The 23,481-nt window shown below is 36.0% G+C and overlaps 1 protein-coding gene across 1 annotated transcript in view; it reads right to left on the reverse strand.

The window, feature by feature from the left end:
• Positions 1-23,481, reverse strand: part of MAGI2 (membrane associated guanylate kinase, WW and PDZ domain containing 2) — a 1,351,041-nt gene that overhangs the window by 432,362 nt on the left and 895,198 nt on the right. Inside the window, exon 6 of the mRNA XM_044920220.1 lies at positions 14,374-14,453. Within this exon, the coding sequence (XP_044776155.1) occupies positions 14,374-14,453 (80 nt within the window). The remainder of the gene's footprint in view (positions 1-14,373; positions 14,454-23,481) is intronic.

The raw sequence follows: 23,481 nt of genomic DNA on the forward strand, positions 1-23,481 counted from the left end.
AAATGAACTATTGGGACTTCATCAAGATAAAAAGCTTTTGCAAAGCAAAGGAAACAGTCAACAAAACCAAAAGACAACCGACAGAATGGGAGAAGATATTTGCAAATAACATATCAGATAAAGGGCTAGTATCCAAAATCTATAAAGAACTTCTTAAACTCAACACCCAAAGAACAAAGAATCCAATCAAGAAATGGGCAGAAGACATGAACAGACATTTTTCCAAAGAAGACATTCAAAGGGCTGACAGACACATGAAAAAGTGCTCAGTATCGCTTGGCATCAGGGAAATCCAAATCAAAACCTCAATGAGAGACCACCTCACACCAGTCACAATGGCTAAAATTAACAAGTCAGGAAATGACAGATGTTGGCGGGGATGCGGAGAAAGGGGAACCCTCCTACACTGTTGGTGGGAATGCAAGCTGGTGCAGCCACTCTGGAAAACAGTATGGAGGTTCCTCAAAAAGTTGAAAATAGAGCTACCATAGGATCCAGCAATTGCACTACTGGGTATTTACCCCAAAGACACAAAAGTAGGGATCCGAAAGGGTACGTGCACCCCTATGTTTATAGCAGCAATGTCCACAATAGCCAAACTGTGGAAAGAGCCAAGATGTCCATCGACAGATGAATGGATAAGGAAGAGGTGGTATATATATACAATGGAATATTATGCAGCCATCAAAAGGAATGAGATCTTGCCATTTGCAACGACGTGGATGGAACTGGAGGGTATTATGCTGAGTGAAATAAGTCAAACAGAGAAAGACATGTATCATATGACCTCACTGATATGAGGAGTTCTTAATCTCATTAAACAAACTGAGGGTTGCTGGAGTGGGTGGTGGGGTGGGAGGGATTGGGTGACTGGGTGATAGACACTGGGGAGGGTATGTGCTGTGGTAAGAGCTGTGAATTGTGCAAGACTGTTGAATCTCAGCTCTCTACCTCTGAAACAAATAATGCAATATATGTTAAGGAATAAAAAAAGAGGAAGAAGATAGCAAGAGGGGAAGAATGAAGGGGGGGAAATCGGAGGGGTAGACGAACCATGAGAGATGATGGACGATGAAAAACAAACTGAGGGTTCTAGAGGGGATGGGGGTGGGAGGATGGGTTAGCCTGGTGATGGGTATTGAGGAGGGCATGTTCTGCATGGAGCACTGGGTGTTATGCACCAACAATGAATCATGGAACACTACATCTAAATGTAATGATGTAATGTATGGGGATTAACATAACAATAAAAAATTAAAAAAAAACAACAACAAAAAAAGATAAGACAAAGCCGGAAAAAAAAAATTGATAGCCCAGAGAAAATATTAAGAATGTATGAAAAAGTTCCCTTTTATTTTTTTAAATACAAAATTGTAAGGTAAAAATATTTTAAACCAGTTTTTTAAACATATTTTTAAAGGCTTAGTGTCTCCAGCTAAAACATATTGTGATGTTGCATGATAGACATAACATTGAGATCTATTTTAAACTTGGGTGGCCTGGATTCAGCCTCATTTTTAAATTCACATTTATTGGACAAGGCCCTCAAAATCTTTGGAATTCTTTATTTCAGTTTATGCATCATTAACTGAAAAAGTAGGAGTTAAAAATCTCTACCTACCTCACAGATTGTTGGTAGATGGAACAGAAAGTGTATGGTAAAATAAACTTTAAAGTATTATCATTTAGTATCAAAGGTAGTATTTAGACTGGTCCCAGAGAAGATGGTATGGGCTTTTTCCCCCCTAGATGCCCCAGAAATAATTCAACAAATAATCATAAAAATACTGTAATTTTCATAAAAAAAGACTTTTCAACAAAGAAAAGCCCAGGACCAGATGGCTTCATTGGTGAATTCTACCAAACATTTAAAGAAAAATTAATGCCAATCCTTCTGCAACTCTTCCAAAAAACTGAAGGAGGGAATACTCCCAAAGTCATTTTATGAGGCCAGCATTATCCTGATACCAAAAGCAGATAAGGACAAGAAAAGAAAATTAACAACATCCCTGATAAATACAGATATAAACTTTCTCAATCAAATATTAGCAAATTGAACTCAACAGCACATTAAAGAATCATACACTCTGACCAAGTGAGATATACCACTGGGATGCAAAAATGGTTCAACATTTGTAAATCAGTAAATATGACACAACATATTAATGAAATGAAAGAGAAAAATCATATGATCATCTCAATAGATGCACAAAAAATTGAAAAAATTCAACATTCTTTCATGATAAAAAGTCTCAACAATTTGGGCATAGAAGAAATGTACCTCAACATAATAAAAGCAATATTGACGAGCACACAGCTACTCAATGATGAAAGGTTGAATATCTTTCCTCTAAGATCAAGAATAAGACAAGGGTGCCCATTCATTTAATGATTAATTTATTCATTTAACTTCATTTAACATAGTAATAGAAGTCCTAGCCAGAGAAATTAGGAAAAAAAAATAATAAATGAAAGGCATTCAAATCAGAAAAGAAATAAAATTGTCTCTGTTTGAGGATGATATAGTTTTATATATAGAAAATCCTAAAGACTATACCAAAATATTATCAGAAGTAACCAACAATTCTATAAAGTTGTAGGATACAGAATAACAATGAATTATCTGAAAAAGAAGTAAAGAAAACAATCTCATTTACAATAGAATTAAAAATAAATTCTAAAGAATAAATCTAAGGAGGTCAATTCTGTATGCTGAAAATATAAAACCTTATGAAAAAACTGACGAAGACACATATAAATGGAAACATATCCTGTATTTATGTATTAGAAGAGCTAGTATTGTGAAAATGTCCATGCTACCCAAAGCTACCTATAGACTCAGTGTAATTGCTATGAAAATTCCAATGGCATTTTTCACATAATAAAAATACAATCCTAAAATTCATATGAAATCATAAAGACCCTGAATAGCAAAAGCAATCCAGAGAGAAAAACAAAGTCAAGGCATCATATTTACTGATTTCAAACTATATTACAAAGCTAAAGTAATCAAAATGGTGTGGTATTGGCATAAAAAGAGACACACAGACAAATGGGATAAAATCAAGCATCCAGAAATAAACCCATGCACTGACAGTCAACTAACATTTAACAAGAGGGCTAGGAATCCTTAATGGGGGATATATAGTTTCCTCAATAAGTTATGTTGAGACACGTGGATATTCATATGCATAAAAATGAAATATAATGCTTAGATCAAACCACTCATAAAAATTAACTTGAGATGGGTTAAAGACTTAAATGTAGGATCTGAAACCAAAAATCACTAGAAGAAAACATAGGAAAAAGCTTCTTGACATTGATCTTGGCAATGATTTGTTGGATTTGACACCAAAACAAAAGTAATAAAATAAAACATAAACAAATGGGACTACACCAAACTGAAAAGCTTCTAAATAGCAAAAGAAACAATAACCAAAAATTTAAAAAGGCAATCTATAGAACAGGCAAAAAGTATTTCAAACCATTTATCCGAAAAGGAGTTAAAATCCAAAATGTATAAGGAACTCATACAACTCAAGAGTAAAAAAAGAAAAGAAAAAAAATTCAGTTAAAAAATGGACAGAGGATTTGAGTAGACATTTTTCCAAAGATGACATACAAATGCCTAACAGGTACATGAAAAGGTGCTCTACATCACTAATCATAAGGAAATGTATCTGAACCACAAGGATATACATCTCATACCTGTTAGAATGGCTACTACCAAAAATATACAGGATATCAAGTGTTGGCAAAGATGTAGAAAAAAGAGAACCTTTGGGCACTGTTGCTAGGGATATAAATTGGTACAGCCACTATGAAAAACATATGGAGGCTCCTCAAAAAATTAAAAATAGAACTACCATATGATCCAGCAATTCTACTTTTGGCCATATATCTGAAGTAAACTGAATCACTACTGGACAAGGTATCTGAACTCCCATCTTCCTTGCAGCTTTACTCAAAATAGCCAACAAATGGAAACAATCTACGTGTCCATCAATGGGTGAATGGATAAAGAAAATGTAATGTACATACACAATGGCATATTTTTCAGCTATAAGAAGGAAATTCTGCCATTTGTGACAACATGGATGGACCCTGAGGGCATTATGCATAAGTTAGAGAGAAATACTGTATGATCTCATATATGAAATCTAAAACTCCCTCTCCCACAAACTCATAGAAACAGAATAGAATGGAAGGCTAAGGAATGGAGGAAATGGGGAGATGTTGGTCAAAAGGTACAAACTTCTAGTTATAAGATGAATTAGCTCTGGAGATATAATGTACGGCATGGTGATTATAGTTAATAGTACTATAAATTATACTTGAAGGTTGCTAAGAGAGTAAATCTTTTTTTTTTTTTTTTTTTTTGCTAAGAGAGTAAATCTTAAATGTTCTTATCCCCACACCCCCCACACATAAGGTAATTATGTGAGTTGTTGGATATATTAACTAAGCTTATCGTGTTAGTCATTTCATAATATATTATGTGTATCAAATGATCATGCTGTATGTCTTAAACTTACACAATTTAATATATCAATTATATCTCAATAAATTTGAAAAAAACCACATGTTAAAATGTGTTTTTATATTTCCAAGCATGGACAGTATTTTAGTTATCTTTTTTTTCTGTAATATAGGAATGTCCACTTTGAAATTTGTTGAGACTTGCTCTACAGACTACCATGTATTCAATGTTTGTAAAGTACTTTGTGTGCTTGAGAATTGTATTTTCCACCTAAGTGTGGTATCTATATGTGGCTTTTGAATCAAGATTACTATTTCTGTTATTCAAATCTTTCTTCTTATTTTTTTCTGTTTAAGATATTTAGTAATGAGAGGGATATGAAGTAATACACTCCATGAATTTTTCAAATTCTCTTTTCAGATTTGTAATTTTTTTCTTTATCTATAACTTGAAGGTATGTTATCAGATGCATATGAATTTAGGATTGTTATATTTTCCTGATTAACTAAAGTTTCTTTCTATTTATGTATTTTTATTTTATTTATTTATTTATTTATTTTAAAGATTTTATTTATTTATTTGAGAGAGAGAGAATGAGAGACAGAGAGCACGAGAGGGAAGAGGGCAGAGGGAGAAGCAGACCCCCTGCTGACAGGGAGCCCGATGCGGGACTCGATCCCGGGACTCCAGGATCATGACCTGAGCCGAAGGCAGTCGCTTAACCAACTGAGCCACCCAGGCGCCCTATCTATATAGTTGTAAAAATAAGGTAGGGAATATCAGTCTACTCAATATTAAGGCTTAGGATATAGCTACAGTAATCTAGACAGGATGGTTCTGGTGCAGAGATAGACACATAGATCAATGGAACCCAAATGATTTACGGCAAAGTTGCACACACAATTCAGTGGAGGAAGGACAGCCTTTTCACCAAAAGGCACTGGGGTAAGTGGACGTCCATAGGCTATACTACTAATAATAATTTAAAAACCTCAACCTAGATCTTACACCTTATACAAAAATTATTTCAAAATAGATCACAGTTACAGGTCAAATATTGAAGTATACAATTTAGGAAAAAAACATGAGAAAATCTTTGGCATCTAGGGCTGGGTGAAGAGTTCTTAGACTTGATACTGAAAGCATGTTTCACAAAAGGAAAAATTCATAAATTTGATAAATTGATAGAACTGATAAATTTGACTTCATCAAAATTAAAAACATTTTCTCTGAAAAAGACCCTGTTAAGAGGATGAAAATAAAAATTACAGACTGGGAGACAATGTTTGTAAACAACATATCTGATAAAGGGACTTAATATATATAGAATATAGAAATAACTCTTAAAACTAAATTTAAAAAATAATCTAATAAAAATTGGGCAAAAGATATTATCAGACTTGCTACCGAGCAGGATACACAGATGACAAATAATCACATGAAAAGATGTTCAATATCATTAGCCATTAGGGAAATACAAATTAAAACTAATGCAATATCATTACACACCTATCAGAATGACTAAAATATAAAAAGTCCTAACACCAAATATTGGCAAGGATGTAGAGAAACTGGTTCATTGCTGGTGGGAAATAAAAGAATATAGCCACTCTGGAAAATAGTTTGGCTGCTTATTCTAAAACTAAAAATGTACTTTCCCAAAAACCTAGTAATTACATTCCTGAGCTTTTATTCTGGGTAAGAGAACTGTGTTAATGTAAAAACCTGTATATAAAGGTTTGTGGCAGCTTTTTTCATATTAACTAAAAGCTGGAATCAACCTCGATGTCCTTCAATGGGTAAATGCTTAAACAGTGGTACATAAAAAGTAGCAAACTATTCATACACACACTTGAATGGGTTTCAATGTAATTAAGTTGAGTGAAAAAAGTCAATCTCAAAAGTTTATATACTGTATAATTCCATTTATAGAATATTTTTGAAATAACAAAGAAGTTGACATGGAGAACAGATTAGTGGTTGTTAAGGGTTAGGAATTGTGCAGTGAGAGGGGATGGATATGGACATAAAGCAGTAGCATGAGAGAGTCGTGTGGGATGGAAGAGTTATGACTGGATTGTGGCCATGGTCACATGTAACTACATATGTGATATAATTGCATGAAAATACACACACACACACACACACACACCAGTACTTATATAACTGGTGAAATAAATTCTGTGGATTGTACCCATGTCAGTTTCCTGATTTTTATATAGTATTATATTTATGTAAGATGTGAATATTGGGGGTCTTTGTTAGGGGTGTTTGGGCCCTCCCTGTACCCTCTTTTGTAATTTCCTGTGAATTTATAAATATTTCAAAATAAAAAATTTTGAAAAGTCATATTTGAAATATTTTGAAATTATCTTGCTGCTATACAGAACAAGCAGATTTGATGATATCAATATTACCTTCAAACTTGTATGCATTGAGCAGTGAAGACAAGACATAACTCATTCCCAAACATAAAAAACACTTGAGCAATCAAGAATAAAAGGACAGAATTTTAAAATCCTTACACAGGTACTATTTTATAGCCCTGATAAAGATTGCAGGTAGAAGAGAGAAATACATAAATAATTAGTGCAAAAATGATATTCAAAATATTTGACAATTTCTATGGTCTGGACACTAACCAGTCAGAGTAGACTGAGACCAGTTAGAAAAGATGCCAGCCATAAACAGCAGAATTTGGTATTGGGGCAAAGCAGTGGAATATCCATCGCATATGATTTATTTGGGTTTGATTTTATTATTTCCTCCACAAAAGATTTATATTCCTAAAGTTTTGGTATTCCGTAGTACTCCTAAGCTAAAAATACTGGAAAGGGTACTATATCATTGGATGAAGCATACCTCAAAGTGCTGCTATAAAAAATCATGACTAATATGAATAATTACCAGTTAGCAAAATAAGAAGTTTCTATTAAGATATTTTAAATTTCCTTAATTTTTTAATAAAACACCCTAAATATCAGCATAGAAACAAAATAGCATCCAAATTAGTTTGTTCATAATATTTAAAGATAGGAGTTCAATATATCAATGACTTTTCAATTTTAAAGTTTTAGTACTTGAATAGTTAGTATCTTTAGAGTCTTTTTTTTTAAGATTTTATTCATTTATTTGAGAGAGAGAGAGAGAGCATGTGAGTGCATGAGTGGGGGGGGAAGGGGCAGAGGGAGAGGGAGAAGCAGACTCTCCGCTGAGCAGGGGACAAGGGACAGGACCGCAAGGTCATGACCAGAGCCGAAGGCAGACACGTGACCGACTAAGCCACCCAGGTGCCCCTAGAGTCTGTTTTACTGAATTCTTCCTAGTGGAAAAATGTCAAGGTGCTTTACAAACAATCCTAGCGGGTTTATTAGATTAGGAAAACAAATATTCAAATGTGTAATTAATTTGGCCATATTTATTCTTGAGAAATTAGGATCCCTAATTATCAATACAAATTTAATGAGACAATAGGCCAAAGCCTCTATTCTAAAAAGAAATAAACTACGCACTCTAGGAACAGAATGTGAACTGTGAAAATAAAAGTATGCATTTCCTAATCTGTGTGGCAGTTAAGAAATTCACTTAAGAAATGACCTAAAACTACATACAGATGGCTAACAGACACATGAAAAGATGCTCAACATCACTCATCATTAGGGAAATACAAATCAAAACTACAATGAGATATCACCTCACACCTGTCAGAATGGCTAAATTTAACAACACAGGAAACAACAGATGTTGGCGAGGATGCAGAGAAAGGGAAACCCTCTTGATTGTGGCCATAGGTCACATGTAACTACATACGTGATATAATTGCATGAATTATATCATTCACACACACACATCAGTACTTGTATAACTGGTGAAATAAATTCTGTGGATTGTACCAATGTCAATTTCCTGATTTTTATATAGTATTATATTTATGTAAGGTGTTAACACTGGGGATCTTTGACCAGAGCCGAAGGCAGACACTTGACCGACTAAGCCACCCAGGTGCCCCTAGAGTCTGTTTTACTGAATTCTTCCTAGTGGAAAAATTTCAAGGTGCTTTACAAACAATCTTAGCAGGTTTATTAGATTAGGAAAACAAATATTCAAAGGTAAAATTAATTTGGTTATATTTATTGGTGGGAATGCAAACTGGGGTGTAGACACTCTGGAAAACAGCATGGAGGTTCCTCAAAAAGTTAAAAGTAGAGCTACACTATGATCCAGCAATTGCACTACTAGGTATTTACCCAAAGAATACAAAAATAACGATTGAAAGGGACACGCCCCGATGTTTATAGCAGCATTATCAACAATAGCCAAATTATAGAAAGAGCCCAAATGTCCATTGACTGGTGAATGTACATTTACATAAAACAGAATATATCAGCCATAAAAAAGAATGAAATCTTGCCATTTGCAACAACATGGATGGAGCTAGAGAGTATAATGCTAAGTGAAATAAGTCAGACAGAGAAAGACAAATACTGTATGATTTTACTAATATGTGGAATTTAAGAAACAAAACAAATGAACAGGGGGATAAAAAAAATAGAGAGTAACAAACCAGAGAACAGACTCGTAACTATAGAGAACAAACTGAGGGTTGCTGGAGGGGAGGTGTGGGGGGGAGGCGGGGAATGGGTTAAATGGGTGATGGGGATTAAGGAGGGCACTTGTGATGAGCACTGGGTTTTGTATGTAAGTGATGAATCACTATATTGTACAGTTGATACTAATATTACACTGTATATTAACTAACTGGAACTTAAATAAAAACTTGAAAAAGAATTTTAAAAAAAGAAATGACCTAAAACTAATTAATGTTTTCTATTATTTTAAAAAGGCAAACCTCCTCCTCTTGAAAAAAAAAATCCACTTAATAAATATTACAAAACATAGCTTATGCTGTCTTCATTTATGTGCATTTTGGACACCTTTTTTTTTTTAAAGATAAAGTAATAGTTCAAAACTTTAACTAAATGTCAATGGAAATGCAGTTCTCATGTAGGTAAACAGGTTAAGATTATGCGATTTTTTTTTTTTTCCGTAACATGAGACAACTCCCTTATTAACTCAAAGACATAGAATATAGAAATGAATCCACCTAGTTCGCACAGCTGTGATTACAACTTCGTGAGAATTTAGAGTCACTGTAACAGAATGGAGGAGGGACAACCTCCGATCTATCAATATTAGGTTGGAATTAGGTAGGCGGATAATTTTAGCCTACATGGGTTTGTTCATTTCCATCTCTCCAGGACACTCTAGAATAATTCAAGTCCCTTAAGGTAGGCCAACTATTCTAATTCCTCCCTTTGTCTTCTATGAGGCTATTTGTTGGCTCAGAACACAGAGGAAGGAAAAGAAAGGAGCAATTATTGAGAGCCTGTGGCGCCTCAAGCACTGTCCCTCTTATATTTGAAACTAAATCTGCATGAAACAGATATGCTTCCCATTTTACAGGTAAGAAAACCTAGGCTCTCAGAAATTAAGCACCCAGCCCAAGAACCCACAGATTTGTGTTTGGATTAGAGCTTTCCACGACTCCAAATTTCACACAATTTCCTCTCCTGAATGTGATAATTTAATTACATTTCAACTTTAAGAAAAGAACGGTCCTACAAGGCTTGAAGCATTTCTTAAAAAGACTTATTTATGTGAGAAAGAGAGTGTGAGTGCGTGGGCAGAGGGAGAAAATCTCAAGCAGACTCCTCCCTTCCTGAGCACAGAGCCCCATGTGGGGCTCGATCTAATGACTCATGAGATCATGACCTGAGAATCACTTTTTTTTTTTTAAGATTTTATTTATTTATTTATTTGACAGAGAGACACAGCGAGAGAGGGAACACAAGCAGGGGGAGTGGGAGAGGGAGAAGCAGGCCTCCCGCGGAGCAGGGAGCCCGATGCGGGGCTCGATCGCAGGACTCTGGGATCACAACTGGAGTAGAAGGCAGACACTTAATGACCTAACCACCAAGGCGCCCCCTGAGAATCACTTTTGATGTTAACCCTAGCTCAGTGATTCGTGGGGGATGTGTCACCGCTGGGATGTTTGTGATTAGAAATGTCTAAACAGAAACACCGTGGTATTGATTCTGAGGGCCAAAGACAAATATGATGATGTTTTATACACAGTTCACGGATCTTGCATCCACACTGTGTAATAGTTAACTGCAATTTCTGTGGCCTTTTGTAAAAGACTATCTTGGCTTGCTAAATGGCACTCCCCCAAATACTAATATTAGAATCCAGTAGTAGGAGGAGACTTTTTTCTGTGATGTAGACTGGTGCTAAAACTCTAAAATGCAGAGCGATGACAAATGCGCAGAATGTAGTAACTTCAGTATTTTCAAGTGTATTGTGAGAGAAGGAAGTATGCTTTTATGTTTAGTAGCAGTATTATCCTTCAGGTAAGAAATCAGAATGGTTGCTTTGGTGTCAATAGATGGTTGTTTAATATGTATTTGTATGGAGCCATCTGTGTTCCCATGTCCCCTTTGATAACAATAAGAAAACATCTGCTAGTTTTTTCTGTAACCCAAGAATAATTTAAATCAGTTGATCCCTCCCTTCCATCTCTTTTTTACTCAGCTTCTTCTTTTTATAGTTGACCAAGGAATTAACTTTTCCTGCCAATGTTAACAGAAGTACGAGCGCCCACATTTACAACATGTATCCACATCTGCATCTGCATCCACATGTAACTATGTACATTCATAATAGTATGCACGCATACACATCATGGAATTCCATTTTGAGAGATTAAAATATTAATTATGATAATAATCAAGAATTCATGGTATGCAACCCAATAAGGTCTAAAATGTTTTTTAAAAGTACTGCATAAAACTTTTGCTTCCAGGTCGGATGGAATGAGAAGCTTATAAGCCATGAGAACACACAGAAAATCTATACAAAATGTAAAAAATGAGCAGCTTAAAGGGATCAGAGCTGAAACCACAGCTAATGGAGTGCTACATTACATTAGAAACCACAGGTCTAGGATTCCAAAGAGGAGAAAACCCTGGAGAGGTGAGGGAAGAATTTGCAGCTGATTTTATTGATTGTGGGCTGTGGGAAAAACCCAGACTTGGCCCAGGTAGAAGGCCACTGCTAGAGCCAGCAGAAAGTAGAGGAGTCTTGCGGGACTGGAGTGACAAAATATAGACTTGAGAGATCTTAAACACACAACCCATTACCCCATGATGACATTTGTCAGATTCAGAAGCTGCAAGGTCTAGAGGCAAAAGCTAAGCGAAAACCCCTGAAATGCACCACAGATTTTTGTCAGTCTTGCAATACTAAGAAGAAAAAATATTTTTAAAATATTGGCATTCAAGACCTGCCAAGAGGAAGGCCCCACATGAACACACTGGGCCTGGGTTTGTCCTGTGGACCAAATCCAGCCTGCCTCTATTTCTGTATGGTCCAGAAATGAAGAACAATTTATATACTTCTAAATGGTTGCAAAAAAAAAAAAAATCAAAAGAGTAGTATTTTGATACTCGATTTCCGAAAGTATACGAAACTCAAATTCTCTGTTCTTAAACAAAGCTTTATCAAAATACATCCATGCTCTTTAGTTACATATTGATTCTGCCTGCTTTTGCATAGTAAGGAGTTACAAAGAGACTGGATGACCCAAAAAACCTAAAATATACGTGACCTGACCTATTATAGAAGATGCTTGCTAACCTACAAATGGGGTGTTAGTTGAAAACCCTCGGCAAACATCCTATAACAGAAATAAACCAGAGATAAACAGGGTCTTACCAAAACTCAACCCAACCACCTATTGGCTCAACTCCAGATTGGATTAAAGAATTAGCCTCCACTCTATCTCCCTGGCATGAAGAGGATAAATGTTTGCTGGAGAAAAATCTTATCATCTTGAGCCTCTATAGTTTTTTATACACATTTTACACACATTCCAGCATTCAGAATATTACTCTACTTCGTTTGGCCTGAGCAGAATGTATAAAGAAGCCTGACTTAATTGGCGAGCTCAACAGCAATCCATTAACATCCAACGATTACACATGCAATTTTAACCTATGTTTTAAAGAAAAATAAAACAGAAGTAACAGTACTACCTGAAAGCAATTTTCTTGGCAAGGAAACTCAAAATATATGTCTGGAATAATAGTATTCTACCTAACTAGATGTTATTTTCCATTGTAAAACATTCCAATAATATATGGAATAAAATCTAAGAGCGATTTATTTTGTAGAAAATGAAGACAAATAGTAATTGACTGGTTAGAAGTCATTCTGAACTACAAGACTGTGTTCTAGGGCTTGTTTTTTTCAGTGACATGTGCTTCGCAGACACTGGCATCATAGTTTAGGCACCTACTATCCTGAGAAGACAGACAAGTGCAGATGTGGGAAACACTGGTAACACTGGAATATTAAGATTATGCAATGTCTTATGCCTACATCTCTGCCAGAATTTTAAAATTTGATTTTAATAGCTTTTTCTAATGAAAAGAATAAGACGGCTGAGAAGTTCAATATGTCATAGCACTGCAAATCGCTAACTTCATTTTAATTAGGATATACTAAGGTTTTACATCTGTGGCAAAAGTAAATTGTAACTTCCATACACAGCGGATCAGGCCACTTTAATTTATAACAGATTACAATCTGCAGCACACGTCTTATTGGTGTCAATGAAATATATAACCTAATGGTGCTCAAAAGTTCAGGTCACATAATAATTTTATGGGATTCAAACACATGCGATCATGCTATTATACAGAAGGCAGACAGATACAGCTATGACTATAAAATTTAATATAGATAGTGATTAAAACTGGATATTTAATGTACATATAAATGGTACACTATAATTTTTAATTTAACCCAGTGTATAGCTAGCTTGTGAATAGTTATCTTATGGAAACAAACAATGTTATCAAAATATTATCTGGGAAAGCCAGAGCTATTGCTAAAATCAAAGGACTTTCAGAATTAGAGACTTTTTAAAAAGTTGATGTTTCAAAAGCTTTTTTAAAAGTTGAAACTCTCCTCATCACTTTCTCCACCTTTAAGAGCTTCTCAATGATAGATGCCTGTGAACAGGACTCTAGAAGCTTGAGGAGATAAAGGCTGGATTGTGGTCAAATAATAAATCACAAGGAGAGTATGCTACTTATCATTTTAGCTAAATTTTAACTGCGCTTTTCACATTAAACTCAATATCTTTAAAAATTACAAGTGTCATCTCTTAACAGACTTCATCCATATAATTTACTAATTTCAAAGCAAGGTTTACACTCATCTAACCCTCAAAACTGCTCAAAAACATTCTTCCCATACGTGAAAACAGTCTATTTCTAAGCAAGTTAATATCATTACATTGGAAACTACAAAATACTATGGATAACCCAGGATATTCATGCAATTGGTTATTTAATTCAAATAGTTGATTAAAGGAAAGTAGCCCTATGGACAGACCTTTATACCACGGATTCCTTAATAACTAGCAGAATGCCATGCCTTTAAACACAAAAATCACTATTATCTATAGTTCCACAATAGTGTTTCTCTATACATCATGTTCGATTCCAGTGAAAGGATCAGAGCCCTCAGAGAGACACATTGCAAACAAAAAGTCCTTAGAAGGTGGTGGAAAGTCAGGCCAGGAGTCACAGAGAACCAACAGAGATGACAGAGATGTGATATCCGGGACCGTCTCCTCAGAGAGAGAAAGGAAAACCACATGGCACTGCTGAAAAGCTGTGTTAATTCTCTCTCAGCTGAGCATTAAATATTACATCTTTCAAACTGTCTCAACCACATGACTGCTTCTTGAGGTGAGACCCTCCTTTAAGAAACACAAACATGCTCAAAGCGCAATGCAGAAACATCATAGAAACTTAATGACCTACCATTCTCTTTGCACTCTTCTGGAGGTTTAGCCTTTTTCGCAAGTCGTGGATCCAGCCATGATGTTGTCTTTGTGTTATGGCTGAAAAGAAAAGAGATCACTCTGAACAGACACATACTGAAAGGAATCAAGTTTATTCCTTAAAAAAAAAAGGAGGGGGGGTTGTTAGTCCAACAAAATTGCAATCGATACACTTAATTTGCTTACTGGTTCTAAGTAACCCTGAAGGTGGTGTAAGAGTAATTGTGCAAGGCAGCTGTAAATTTGGCAACCTCAGCTCCCTGTCCTCAAAGCAGCTATTTTTATTAAAATCAACTAGAATGTTGCCAAGTTAACCTCATTGAAAATGCAGAACTCATCCAGAGCAAAAGGAATTTATTACAAACACAGGATTCTCCAGTTGGAAGAGCACAGTTTGCAGGCTCTGATACTGTTTCCTCACTTTTGCAAAATAATTATTTTCATCTTAAACCTGCCCTTTTCATAAATAGTTGTTTTGTTACTCTTTAACTCCAGAGCTGGCAGCGGCAGTATAAAAGTGATGAAAATTACAGCATGTTCTCGGGATGCCTACATTTTCTCAAAAAGTGATTAATAGCAATGTCATTAACCCATATTTAGCTGTGTTCCAACTAAATACTTTCAATCCGGCTAGGAAGGCAGAGGGTAAAAATGCCTGTATTCGAATGTTTCTAGAATGGAATTTCTGGGACTTAATAACAATTTTGATGACATTTGTGCTTTGAAAAAAAAAATGTTTTCTGGTAAGCTTTTTGCCAGAAATTTTAAAAACAGAGGAGAGATGTTTTTAGAACAGTGTTTCTTAGAGGCCCCAGAATCACCTGCATTGGAGTTGGAGTCACCTGGTGATTAACAGTGCACATTCTGGGATTTCATAGAACTACTAAATCAGAATCTTTGAGGTTGAGCCACAAAATCTCCATCATTGGCAAACACTCCAGGTGATTTTTATGCACATTATAATTCGAGAACCACTCAAAAGCTCTTTGGAACTAAAGTCTTTGCTGTGTACAGCTGTCTCAAGTGATCTCATCTACCAATGGACAAATTATCAAGGATGTGACATTTGTGAGGGCTTCAGAAAAAGCATGAACAAAGTCACAGGTGTGGAAAAGTGTGAGGCTCATACAGGGAAGAGTCAAAAGGCCAATCAATGGAACATGAAAGGGAACAGTAGAAAATAGTATAGAAATATAAAGTAAAGCCAGATAATAGGGATATCTGAACACAACTGTAAGAAAGTCCAGTGATAATGATGAAAGTCAAATGATAACAATTTCACATATATCTTCTCTTTCTTCTTTGAAATTTAACTATGAAATATAACTTATTGTATCAGAGACACAAGTGTCAGCTAGATAACCTGATGAACAAATCTCCACTTAAAGCAAAGGTCAGAAAATTCTCCCAGGCAGCATATTTAATAGCAAACTTATAGAGACCAGGTGCCTACCGAAAGAAGAAAATTTCAAGGCAGGCAGGAGGAAAGATGGAGACAAGCTGGGCAGTGGGGAAGCAAGTCCAAGGTGTTAAAGCACCTAGTATTTTCTGGACGATGATCCTGTCTATGTGTAGAGCCATCTCTGATTTGAAAACGGAGACATTAAGATCCTCGGGTCATAAAGTCTCTGCTCCTAAAGAAGATTCCCTCTTATTTCTGACTTTCATGTGTGGTTAAGAGAAAATACTCTCCATCACGTTCTTCACATAGGAACTCCACAATGATTGATGCCTCTAAGTGGGGCTCTCATAATTTGATCAGATAAAGACAGTGAATTTGGTCAAATTATAAATCATCAGGAGAGTACGCTAGCTTTTATTTTCTCCCAATTTGACCTCTGCATATCCTGATGGTGCTTTATTAGCGAGTTTCAGAAGCCAGTAAAGTATTGCAGACACTTTCATCTCATTCGGGTCCTCATTTGTAATCATGTCAATATCTGAACTAAAGACACGCATGGAAGGAGATTAGGACTACCCCAAATATGTTAGCGGACTGGGTTCAGTGTTTGCTGCTCCCATTTTGAAAAAGACAAATTCACTTTTAAAAATGTTTTTTATAGACACGCCTTCAGTACTGTGTGTGTGTGTGTGTGTGTGCATGCGAGTGCGTGTGCCCATGAGTGCATTTGTGTATAAGGTGTGTTCATCTCTATGTTTTTATTTGTTAGGGAGAAATGTTGGGAAGTGGGCAAGGAAAATACACTTCCCTTCTTTTTAAGCACACTTGCTTCTTCAAAATCCTTCCTTCATTTTGGAGAAAGGTCATTTATTTCTAGGTCTGTGAGACATTTTCACAAAAGCAAACACATCTCTGGATAAGTAGTAAGGGGTCATTACTAAGCCATTACAGGGAATCAAATTACCATTTCTGTATCATGCCATCACTGGTCTCAAATACTGGCTAATTTTGTAGAGAACTGTGAGTTTCCTAGCTTTCCTGCGTTTATACAAAGCATTTCATTACAGGATGATTTTTTTTTTTTTTAGGTTGAACTAGCATTAATGGTATGTCACTTTAATACACTTTGGCAGATGGAGTCTCTTATAGTTAATAGCATTTTTAGCTGATCCTCTGAAATGACTCTGAAAAAAATGTGGGTAGTAGTTAATCTTAAACACCACATGAAGATACAGTGCAGTATTTTTCAATAGTGGCTCTCCCCAGCCCTATAATTTGGATGCTTCTTCAGGATACCTTATGGAGGCGATATTTTTAATGCATTTGGGAGACAACAGACCAAGTGGCTTTTCCACTTTCCTCAAATCCTTTATTTTTAACCTCGACAATTACCTTTGAAGATGGGATTAAACATTGGACAGGAGACTGTGTACAAAATGGGATCATTGAGGGATTTTTCACAATCTACAGAGCACTTTTCCTCAAGTTTGAGGCTGTGATTTCCTTTCACTTCGACTGCTAAAGTAGATTTAAACAAGACATCAGTTTTCTGTATCTAACCAAATTGTGTGGTGCACCAATGACAGGAAGGTAAGAGGCTAATGCTATATGATCTTATATTCTGATACTAGTTTCTTTCTTTTTTTTTTTTTAAAGGTTTTATTTATTTGACAGAGAGAGACACAGCGAGAGAAGGGGGAGTGGGAGAGGAAGAAGCAGGCTTCCCGCGGAGCAGGGAGCCCGATGCGGGGCTCGATCCCAGGACCCTGGGATCATGACCCGAGCCGAAGGCAGACGCTTAACGACTGAGCCACCCAGGCGCCCCATGATACTAGTTTCTTAAACAGAGACATATACACACATATATGCTGCATTTGCAAGGAAAATTTCCCCCCCTCGCTGGGGAATGGAACAATTATTTTCTAGGAATGCCGAATCATAATAGTCTACTCCTGTATGTATTTTTATGGATAAAGTTAATGTGATGATCATGAAAAGTGAGAGATCAAGTGGAGTAAAGTCAGTAGCTATTCAAGTTCAATCAATGTCAGATTTAAAAATCTGGATAAAAACCTTAAAAAATGGTTTTTCCAAACTGTTCCCTGATGTTAAACTATATAATGAATCTATCTGGAGGAGCAGAACAAGCCAGAAGTGAAATTTCATTTAACTCTGCAATACTAGTTTAAATTCATAACAGAATGGCTTTGAAGACGTGATAGGCTGACTTATAATGAATTAGAAATTTCTGTGGGTTTTTTTTTTTTTTTTTTGTAAGTTTAACCTTTGCCAAACTGACAAAAGCTGCGGGTTAAGTCATAATATCTTATCTTCCTGGGGAAACATTCTTTTCACACAGAAAATGCTTCACTTCGACAGGAAAAGCTGCTGGCCTTATGGTACACCATTGCAAAGTTATTCTCATTATCTCTTAACATTTCCTGATTGTCTACTTTGTCAGGGACTGAACTAGAACTTTCAAACGCATCACCTCATTTAATGTTAATGAGCCTCTGTGGCTACAGATTTTTAATTCCACCTTACAGACAGAGAAACAGTTTCAGAGAAGGTGAGTAACTTGCCCAAGGTTACACAGCCAGTGTGTGAAGGGGAAAGAGCTGACATGCAGCCCAGATATATCTGTTTCCCAACTCCAAGTTTCTTATGCTCTGAAACCGGGGGCATACTAAACCTAACATTTTGCTTATTATACTGAGTTGCTTTATTTCCCTCCTCGGAGAATCATCAAAGATCTTTTCCTCAGAGACTTTGCCAATAGTTTGGAAATAGAGACATTTATCTCCTGTTTGAAGATAGTAATTCACAACTTTAAATTCCTTTGTGTTGAATGCCTTGTACTTAGTAGGTATTATATCAAATTGCAGGTGCATAGAGATGAAAGAGACAGCATTGTGATTGAGGAGGCACAGATAGTATCACTGGAAACACTTTTGTCCTTATAAACTTGAATTCTCCATTCAGATCACTTTTGAATCAAATGTTCTCCATTCAGATCTGAATATTTTTCCAGGGGGGACCTAAGATGGCAGCATAGTAGGAGGACCGTAAGCTCATCTGTAACACAAGTAGGTAACTATCAAATTGTTCTCAATACCCCAGAAATCAACCTGAATATTTTTCCTAAATAAAGTCTTAAAATTCCTGATTTACAGAATCTACATATGAATATTAGGTCTTAGAAGCTATACTGAAGAATTAGGTTAATAAAACTGCTATCAAACGGGGGGGGGGCATTTTCTTTTTTCTTTTAATTAATTTATTTGTTTTAGAGAGAGAGTGCAAGCCGGGGGGAGGGGCAGAGGGAGAAGGACAGAATTCTTCGAGCCGACTCCCAGCTGAGTGGGGAGCCTGACGCAGGGCTCGATTCCAGGACCCCGAGATCATGACCTGAGCTGAATCCAAGAGCCAACTGACTGAGTCACCCAGGTGCCCCACAGGTGGAGGATTTTCATATAGATCATGCCACAGTGTATCCTCCATTCCATTTTTCCATCACTCTATGTTTTCCCAGTCAGGGTATAAACCATTTAAGGTGATCCAATTCAAGCCTAATTTTAAGACCTGTCCTCCTTTCATCCATCTATTCTTTCTGTTTCCTTTTCCTCTCTCCTCCTCTACTTTTATATTGCCGCCTAGATCAAAATAATGTTTTCAGTATTGCACAAACACTAGGTGATGTTTCATCAACTGAAATTTTATTATCAAACATATTCCCTTGCTGCATTTTCTCTAAAAATAGTAACAGACTTAAAACAATAACAAACACATTGAATTTAAAAAGTCCTCCTACAAAGCCAATTCTTAATCTTAGTCTTTAACTGATAGTAAAATGTATTTTCATCTGGGAAATACTACATCAGAAGAATAATCAGAGATTAAAGTCAATGATGTTTGACGGCAAGAAGCATAATCTTTTGAACAAGGTAAACAAGGTCCAGGTAAATATTTTAGAGTCTATTGGGCAATTCAATATGTGTTTGGATGTTAAAGTTTCAATAGTAGTTGTCATAGGGGTTCAGAGACAATAATCAGAGATTATTGACTACATTTTACATAATTTAAAAAATAAATGTTAGTTCTCTCTCTCTTTTCTTTTTCTTTAATTAATCTCTGCACCCAACGTGGGGCTCGAACTCATGATCAAGAATCTCATGCTCTACCGACTGAGCCAGTCAGGTGCCCCTAAACGTTAGTTCTTAAAAGTATATAAGTTGACATTTTATATTATATATATTTTATATTATATATATTTTATATTACATACATTTTATATTATAGTCAATAAAATCCTCAGGATGGTTACATCATTTTCCAGAAGACTTTCTCTCCCTTTTATATCATCTTTCCAAAAAGAAGATTAAAGGCAATGACTGGATAGATCTAATTGATGATGAACAGTGGGAACTTTTTCATTCAAGACTCCATTCTTTCACAGTTTTACTATTTTTTCAATTTATACATTGGTAATCTACATAAAAAGCTATTGTCAGTGACCTCTATAGTGGTCGTTTCCTAAACAGTATTCCCCCAAATTTTATTAACCTTGTGAATTATGTGAGTTTGCCATCATATTATCTTTCATATGTTTAGAAAACATTTTTAAGAGAGGTTTTATTATAAATAGTGTTTGGGATATCATGAGTGTGAGTCACATACTGTTTTGGGTCTAAAACATATTACTTTCTGTCTGGGGATGGCACTGGAGTCTTGTGCAGGCAGAAGAAAAAAAGATTATGAAAAAAATTCAATATATTTTGTAATACAAATTACAGAGAGTAAACACAGACCACATTTTGTGACTGGCGGGGATATGCTGAGCTTAGAAATAAGAAATCTGGAGTTGCTTCATACCAAACAATTGATTTTACTTTTCTTTCCAATAAATCTCCCAAGTTTTCTGTCTATTCTTTAATAAATAAAAGCTTAAAATTTTTTTGAAATGCTAATTAGTGATTTACTTAAAACTTAAGGGAATACAGAAATGGCAACACAAGAGGAAACAAATTATATGTGTGTCTTCCTGAGAATTTAAAAGCAAAATCAGCCCGGACAATGATTTAGGAAACCATGTACAGCCATGACATTTTCACAGATGTGATTTTCAGTTTCAAAAGCCTGCTTTTAAAAATCTATTATTTAAGATGACACAGCACTCACTACCATTCAGGAAGATGGTAGTAAACAAATAGGTTCTTATTGTCATTTTGTTTTTTGCCAAAGCAATGGCAGTCTCTTTTATGTCACTAACTAAACTGACTCCCAAACAAAGAAGGAATTTAATGGGATTCCCAAAGCATGTAAATACAGATTAGTCCTATGACAGCTCTGCTTTATGGAACATTTAGCCTCTGGAATAGTGACTTTCTGGCCGAGAAACTTATAAACAAATACTATTTGTAATATGAAAGTTTACTTTTATTTCAGCCAATGTTTGTTGATGCCGTGGAGGTAGTAGGGGATAATGGCAATGGCTTTGCAAGATGATGGTACTATGAGACCTTAAGAATGTTAATTTGTCCAAGAGTGCTTTAGAATCTCATCTATTAAATCGCGTACATCAAATGCTCACAAGGTGGTTATGATATAATATGTGTAATGTAGGCACCATAGCAAAATGATTGAGAGCAAGGACCCTGGAGAAAGGCTGTGTCCCATGAAAGTATGAATCTTGTCAGTTTTGCTGAAAACTGTATTCCCAGGGTTTAAAATGGTGCCTAGCACATGGTATGTGCCCTGTAAAGATGTGTTGAGTAAATGGAGTCAAAGCACCCTGGCTTTGTGAATTCTTGGTTATATGATTATGGGCAAGTTCCTTACCTCTACAAGCCTCAGCTTCCTAAACTGAGAAGTAAATGAGAACAGTGTAAATGCTTAATCTATTAGGTATTATTGTTCAGGTAACATGAACACAGCCTGAACAAAGTAGGCGCTCAATCTGTCGTAACTATTATCACCAATTTGAATTTACAGTTAATAAGCTGTTTATTTTAAAAGACATTATTAATGAGGATAATGTTATGAATTAAGGAAACTACTGGTTTTAAACAATATTGTGCACTTGAAAGTCTTATAAAAACTGCTAAACAGAAGACATTATTAATGCTTTAAAGGATGTTTAGAAGGGAGCATTCACGCACAATTTAAAATTCCATTGTTTAAAAATGCTTTCTCAGATATTTACTTTTTCTCATTAAATATCACTGTGAATGATAAAAGGAATCTGCTTTTACACATTCATCAAAGGAAGCAGTTCTGAAAAGTGTGGGAAATATAGTTGACCCCTGTGTTCAGTACCAAAAACAATAAAAAAAAAAAACAACCCTCATCTTCTAAAGGCAGAACTTGTTAAGTACTGAGACATATAAAGTATTTTGCAATACTGAATAAACCAATAAATATTTTAAAATATTATTGCACAGAAGACAAAAAAAATGAAATCACTTGTTATCTTAATTCAAAACCCACAGTATATATTTTTTTCAAAGATATATTTGAACTAACATTTCAGCAAGGTAGAATTCCCCTCTTCTATTAAAAAATGTATATATATAAACATAAATAAATAGGCATTTATATTCATATATTTAAATTTTATACACAGAACCATAGGGTCCTTCTTCTTTGTTGCACTTGTTTTCTGTTTTTTTTTTAATTTCTTAAAGATTTTTTTATTTATTCATTCGAGGCAACAGAGATACAGAGAGTGAGCATGAGCAGGGGGAGAGGCAGAGGGAGAGGGAGAAGCAGGCTCCCCACTGAGCCAGGAGCCTGACGCGGGGCTCGATCCCAGGACCCTGAGATCATGACCTGAGCCGAAGGCAGACGCTTAACCATCTGAGGCACCCAGGTGCCCCTCACTTGTTTTCTGTTTTATCACAACCTTTTTTTCATAGGAGACAGAATTCAGTGAAGTGTAATGAGGGGTGTTGCCTACCAGGGGAGACTTCCATTACTATAAGTGACTCACAATATTTGTGCCAGAGGGAAGTTCTCACTGATGCCAGCTCTCCTTACCTCACCCATCTATCTTCCCTTCCATCTGTTTTATCTTTCTCTTAATTTTCTCTATTTGCCTTTTTGTCTTCTTTCTTTACCTTGACTTTGCTTCAGGACTGGTTAGAAATTCTTGGGCCCATCATAGGTTAGTCCCCAAGAAAGTCCTTATTGCCCCACCATGATCCCTCTCCTGTCAAGCTCCTGCTCTATCAGACTGTTTCCAAGGGCCTTCTATATTCACAGAAGAATTCACTGTGATATCAACAGCAAAGTACTCACAGGTCAATGACAGTGGGTTGAAGTGCTGATTGTATCTGACTGTAATTAGGAAGGAAGGGGCATTCCAGAGGAAAGAGTGAAAGCAGTCAGGAGAGAATCAGTGAAAAAATGGAGGGAAAAGTAAAGCAGAGTGAAATTCAGGCAGAGAGAAAGGAAACCACGGTACACGTAGTCATAGTGTGGAAATGAGGCACTGATCCCTCTCTAGTCTGATATTTGAGCTCATCGCACTGAGTCTTGATACTCAAATGTGACTTTTTCAAGAAAGGAAAGACGCAGCTCAGACTGATCCTGGGTGAAGGGTGGGGGTGGAGGATGCCTCCATTCTGTGGAGGAACCTCCTTAAGTAGGGCGTTTGCACCTGCCTTCTATAGGAGCCTCCTTCCCCTC

The sequence above is a fragment of the Neomonachus schauinslandi genome, chromosome 12 (genome assembly GCF_002201575.2).
Source record: "Neomonachus schauinslandi chromosome 12, ASM220157v2, whole genome shotgun sequence".
NCBI classification, from domain to species: domain Eukaryota; kingdom Metazoa; phylum Chordata; class Mammalia; order Carnivora; family Phocidae; genus Neomonachus; species Neomonachus schauinslandi.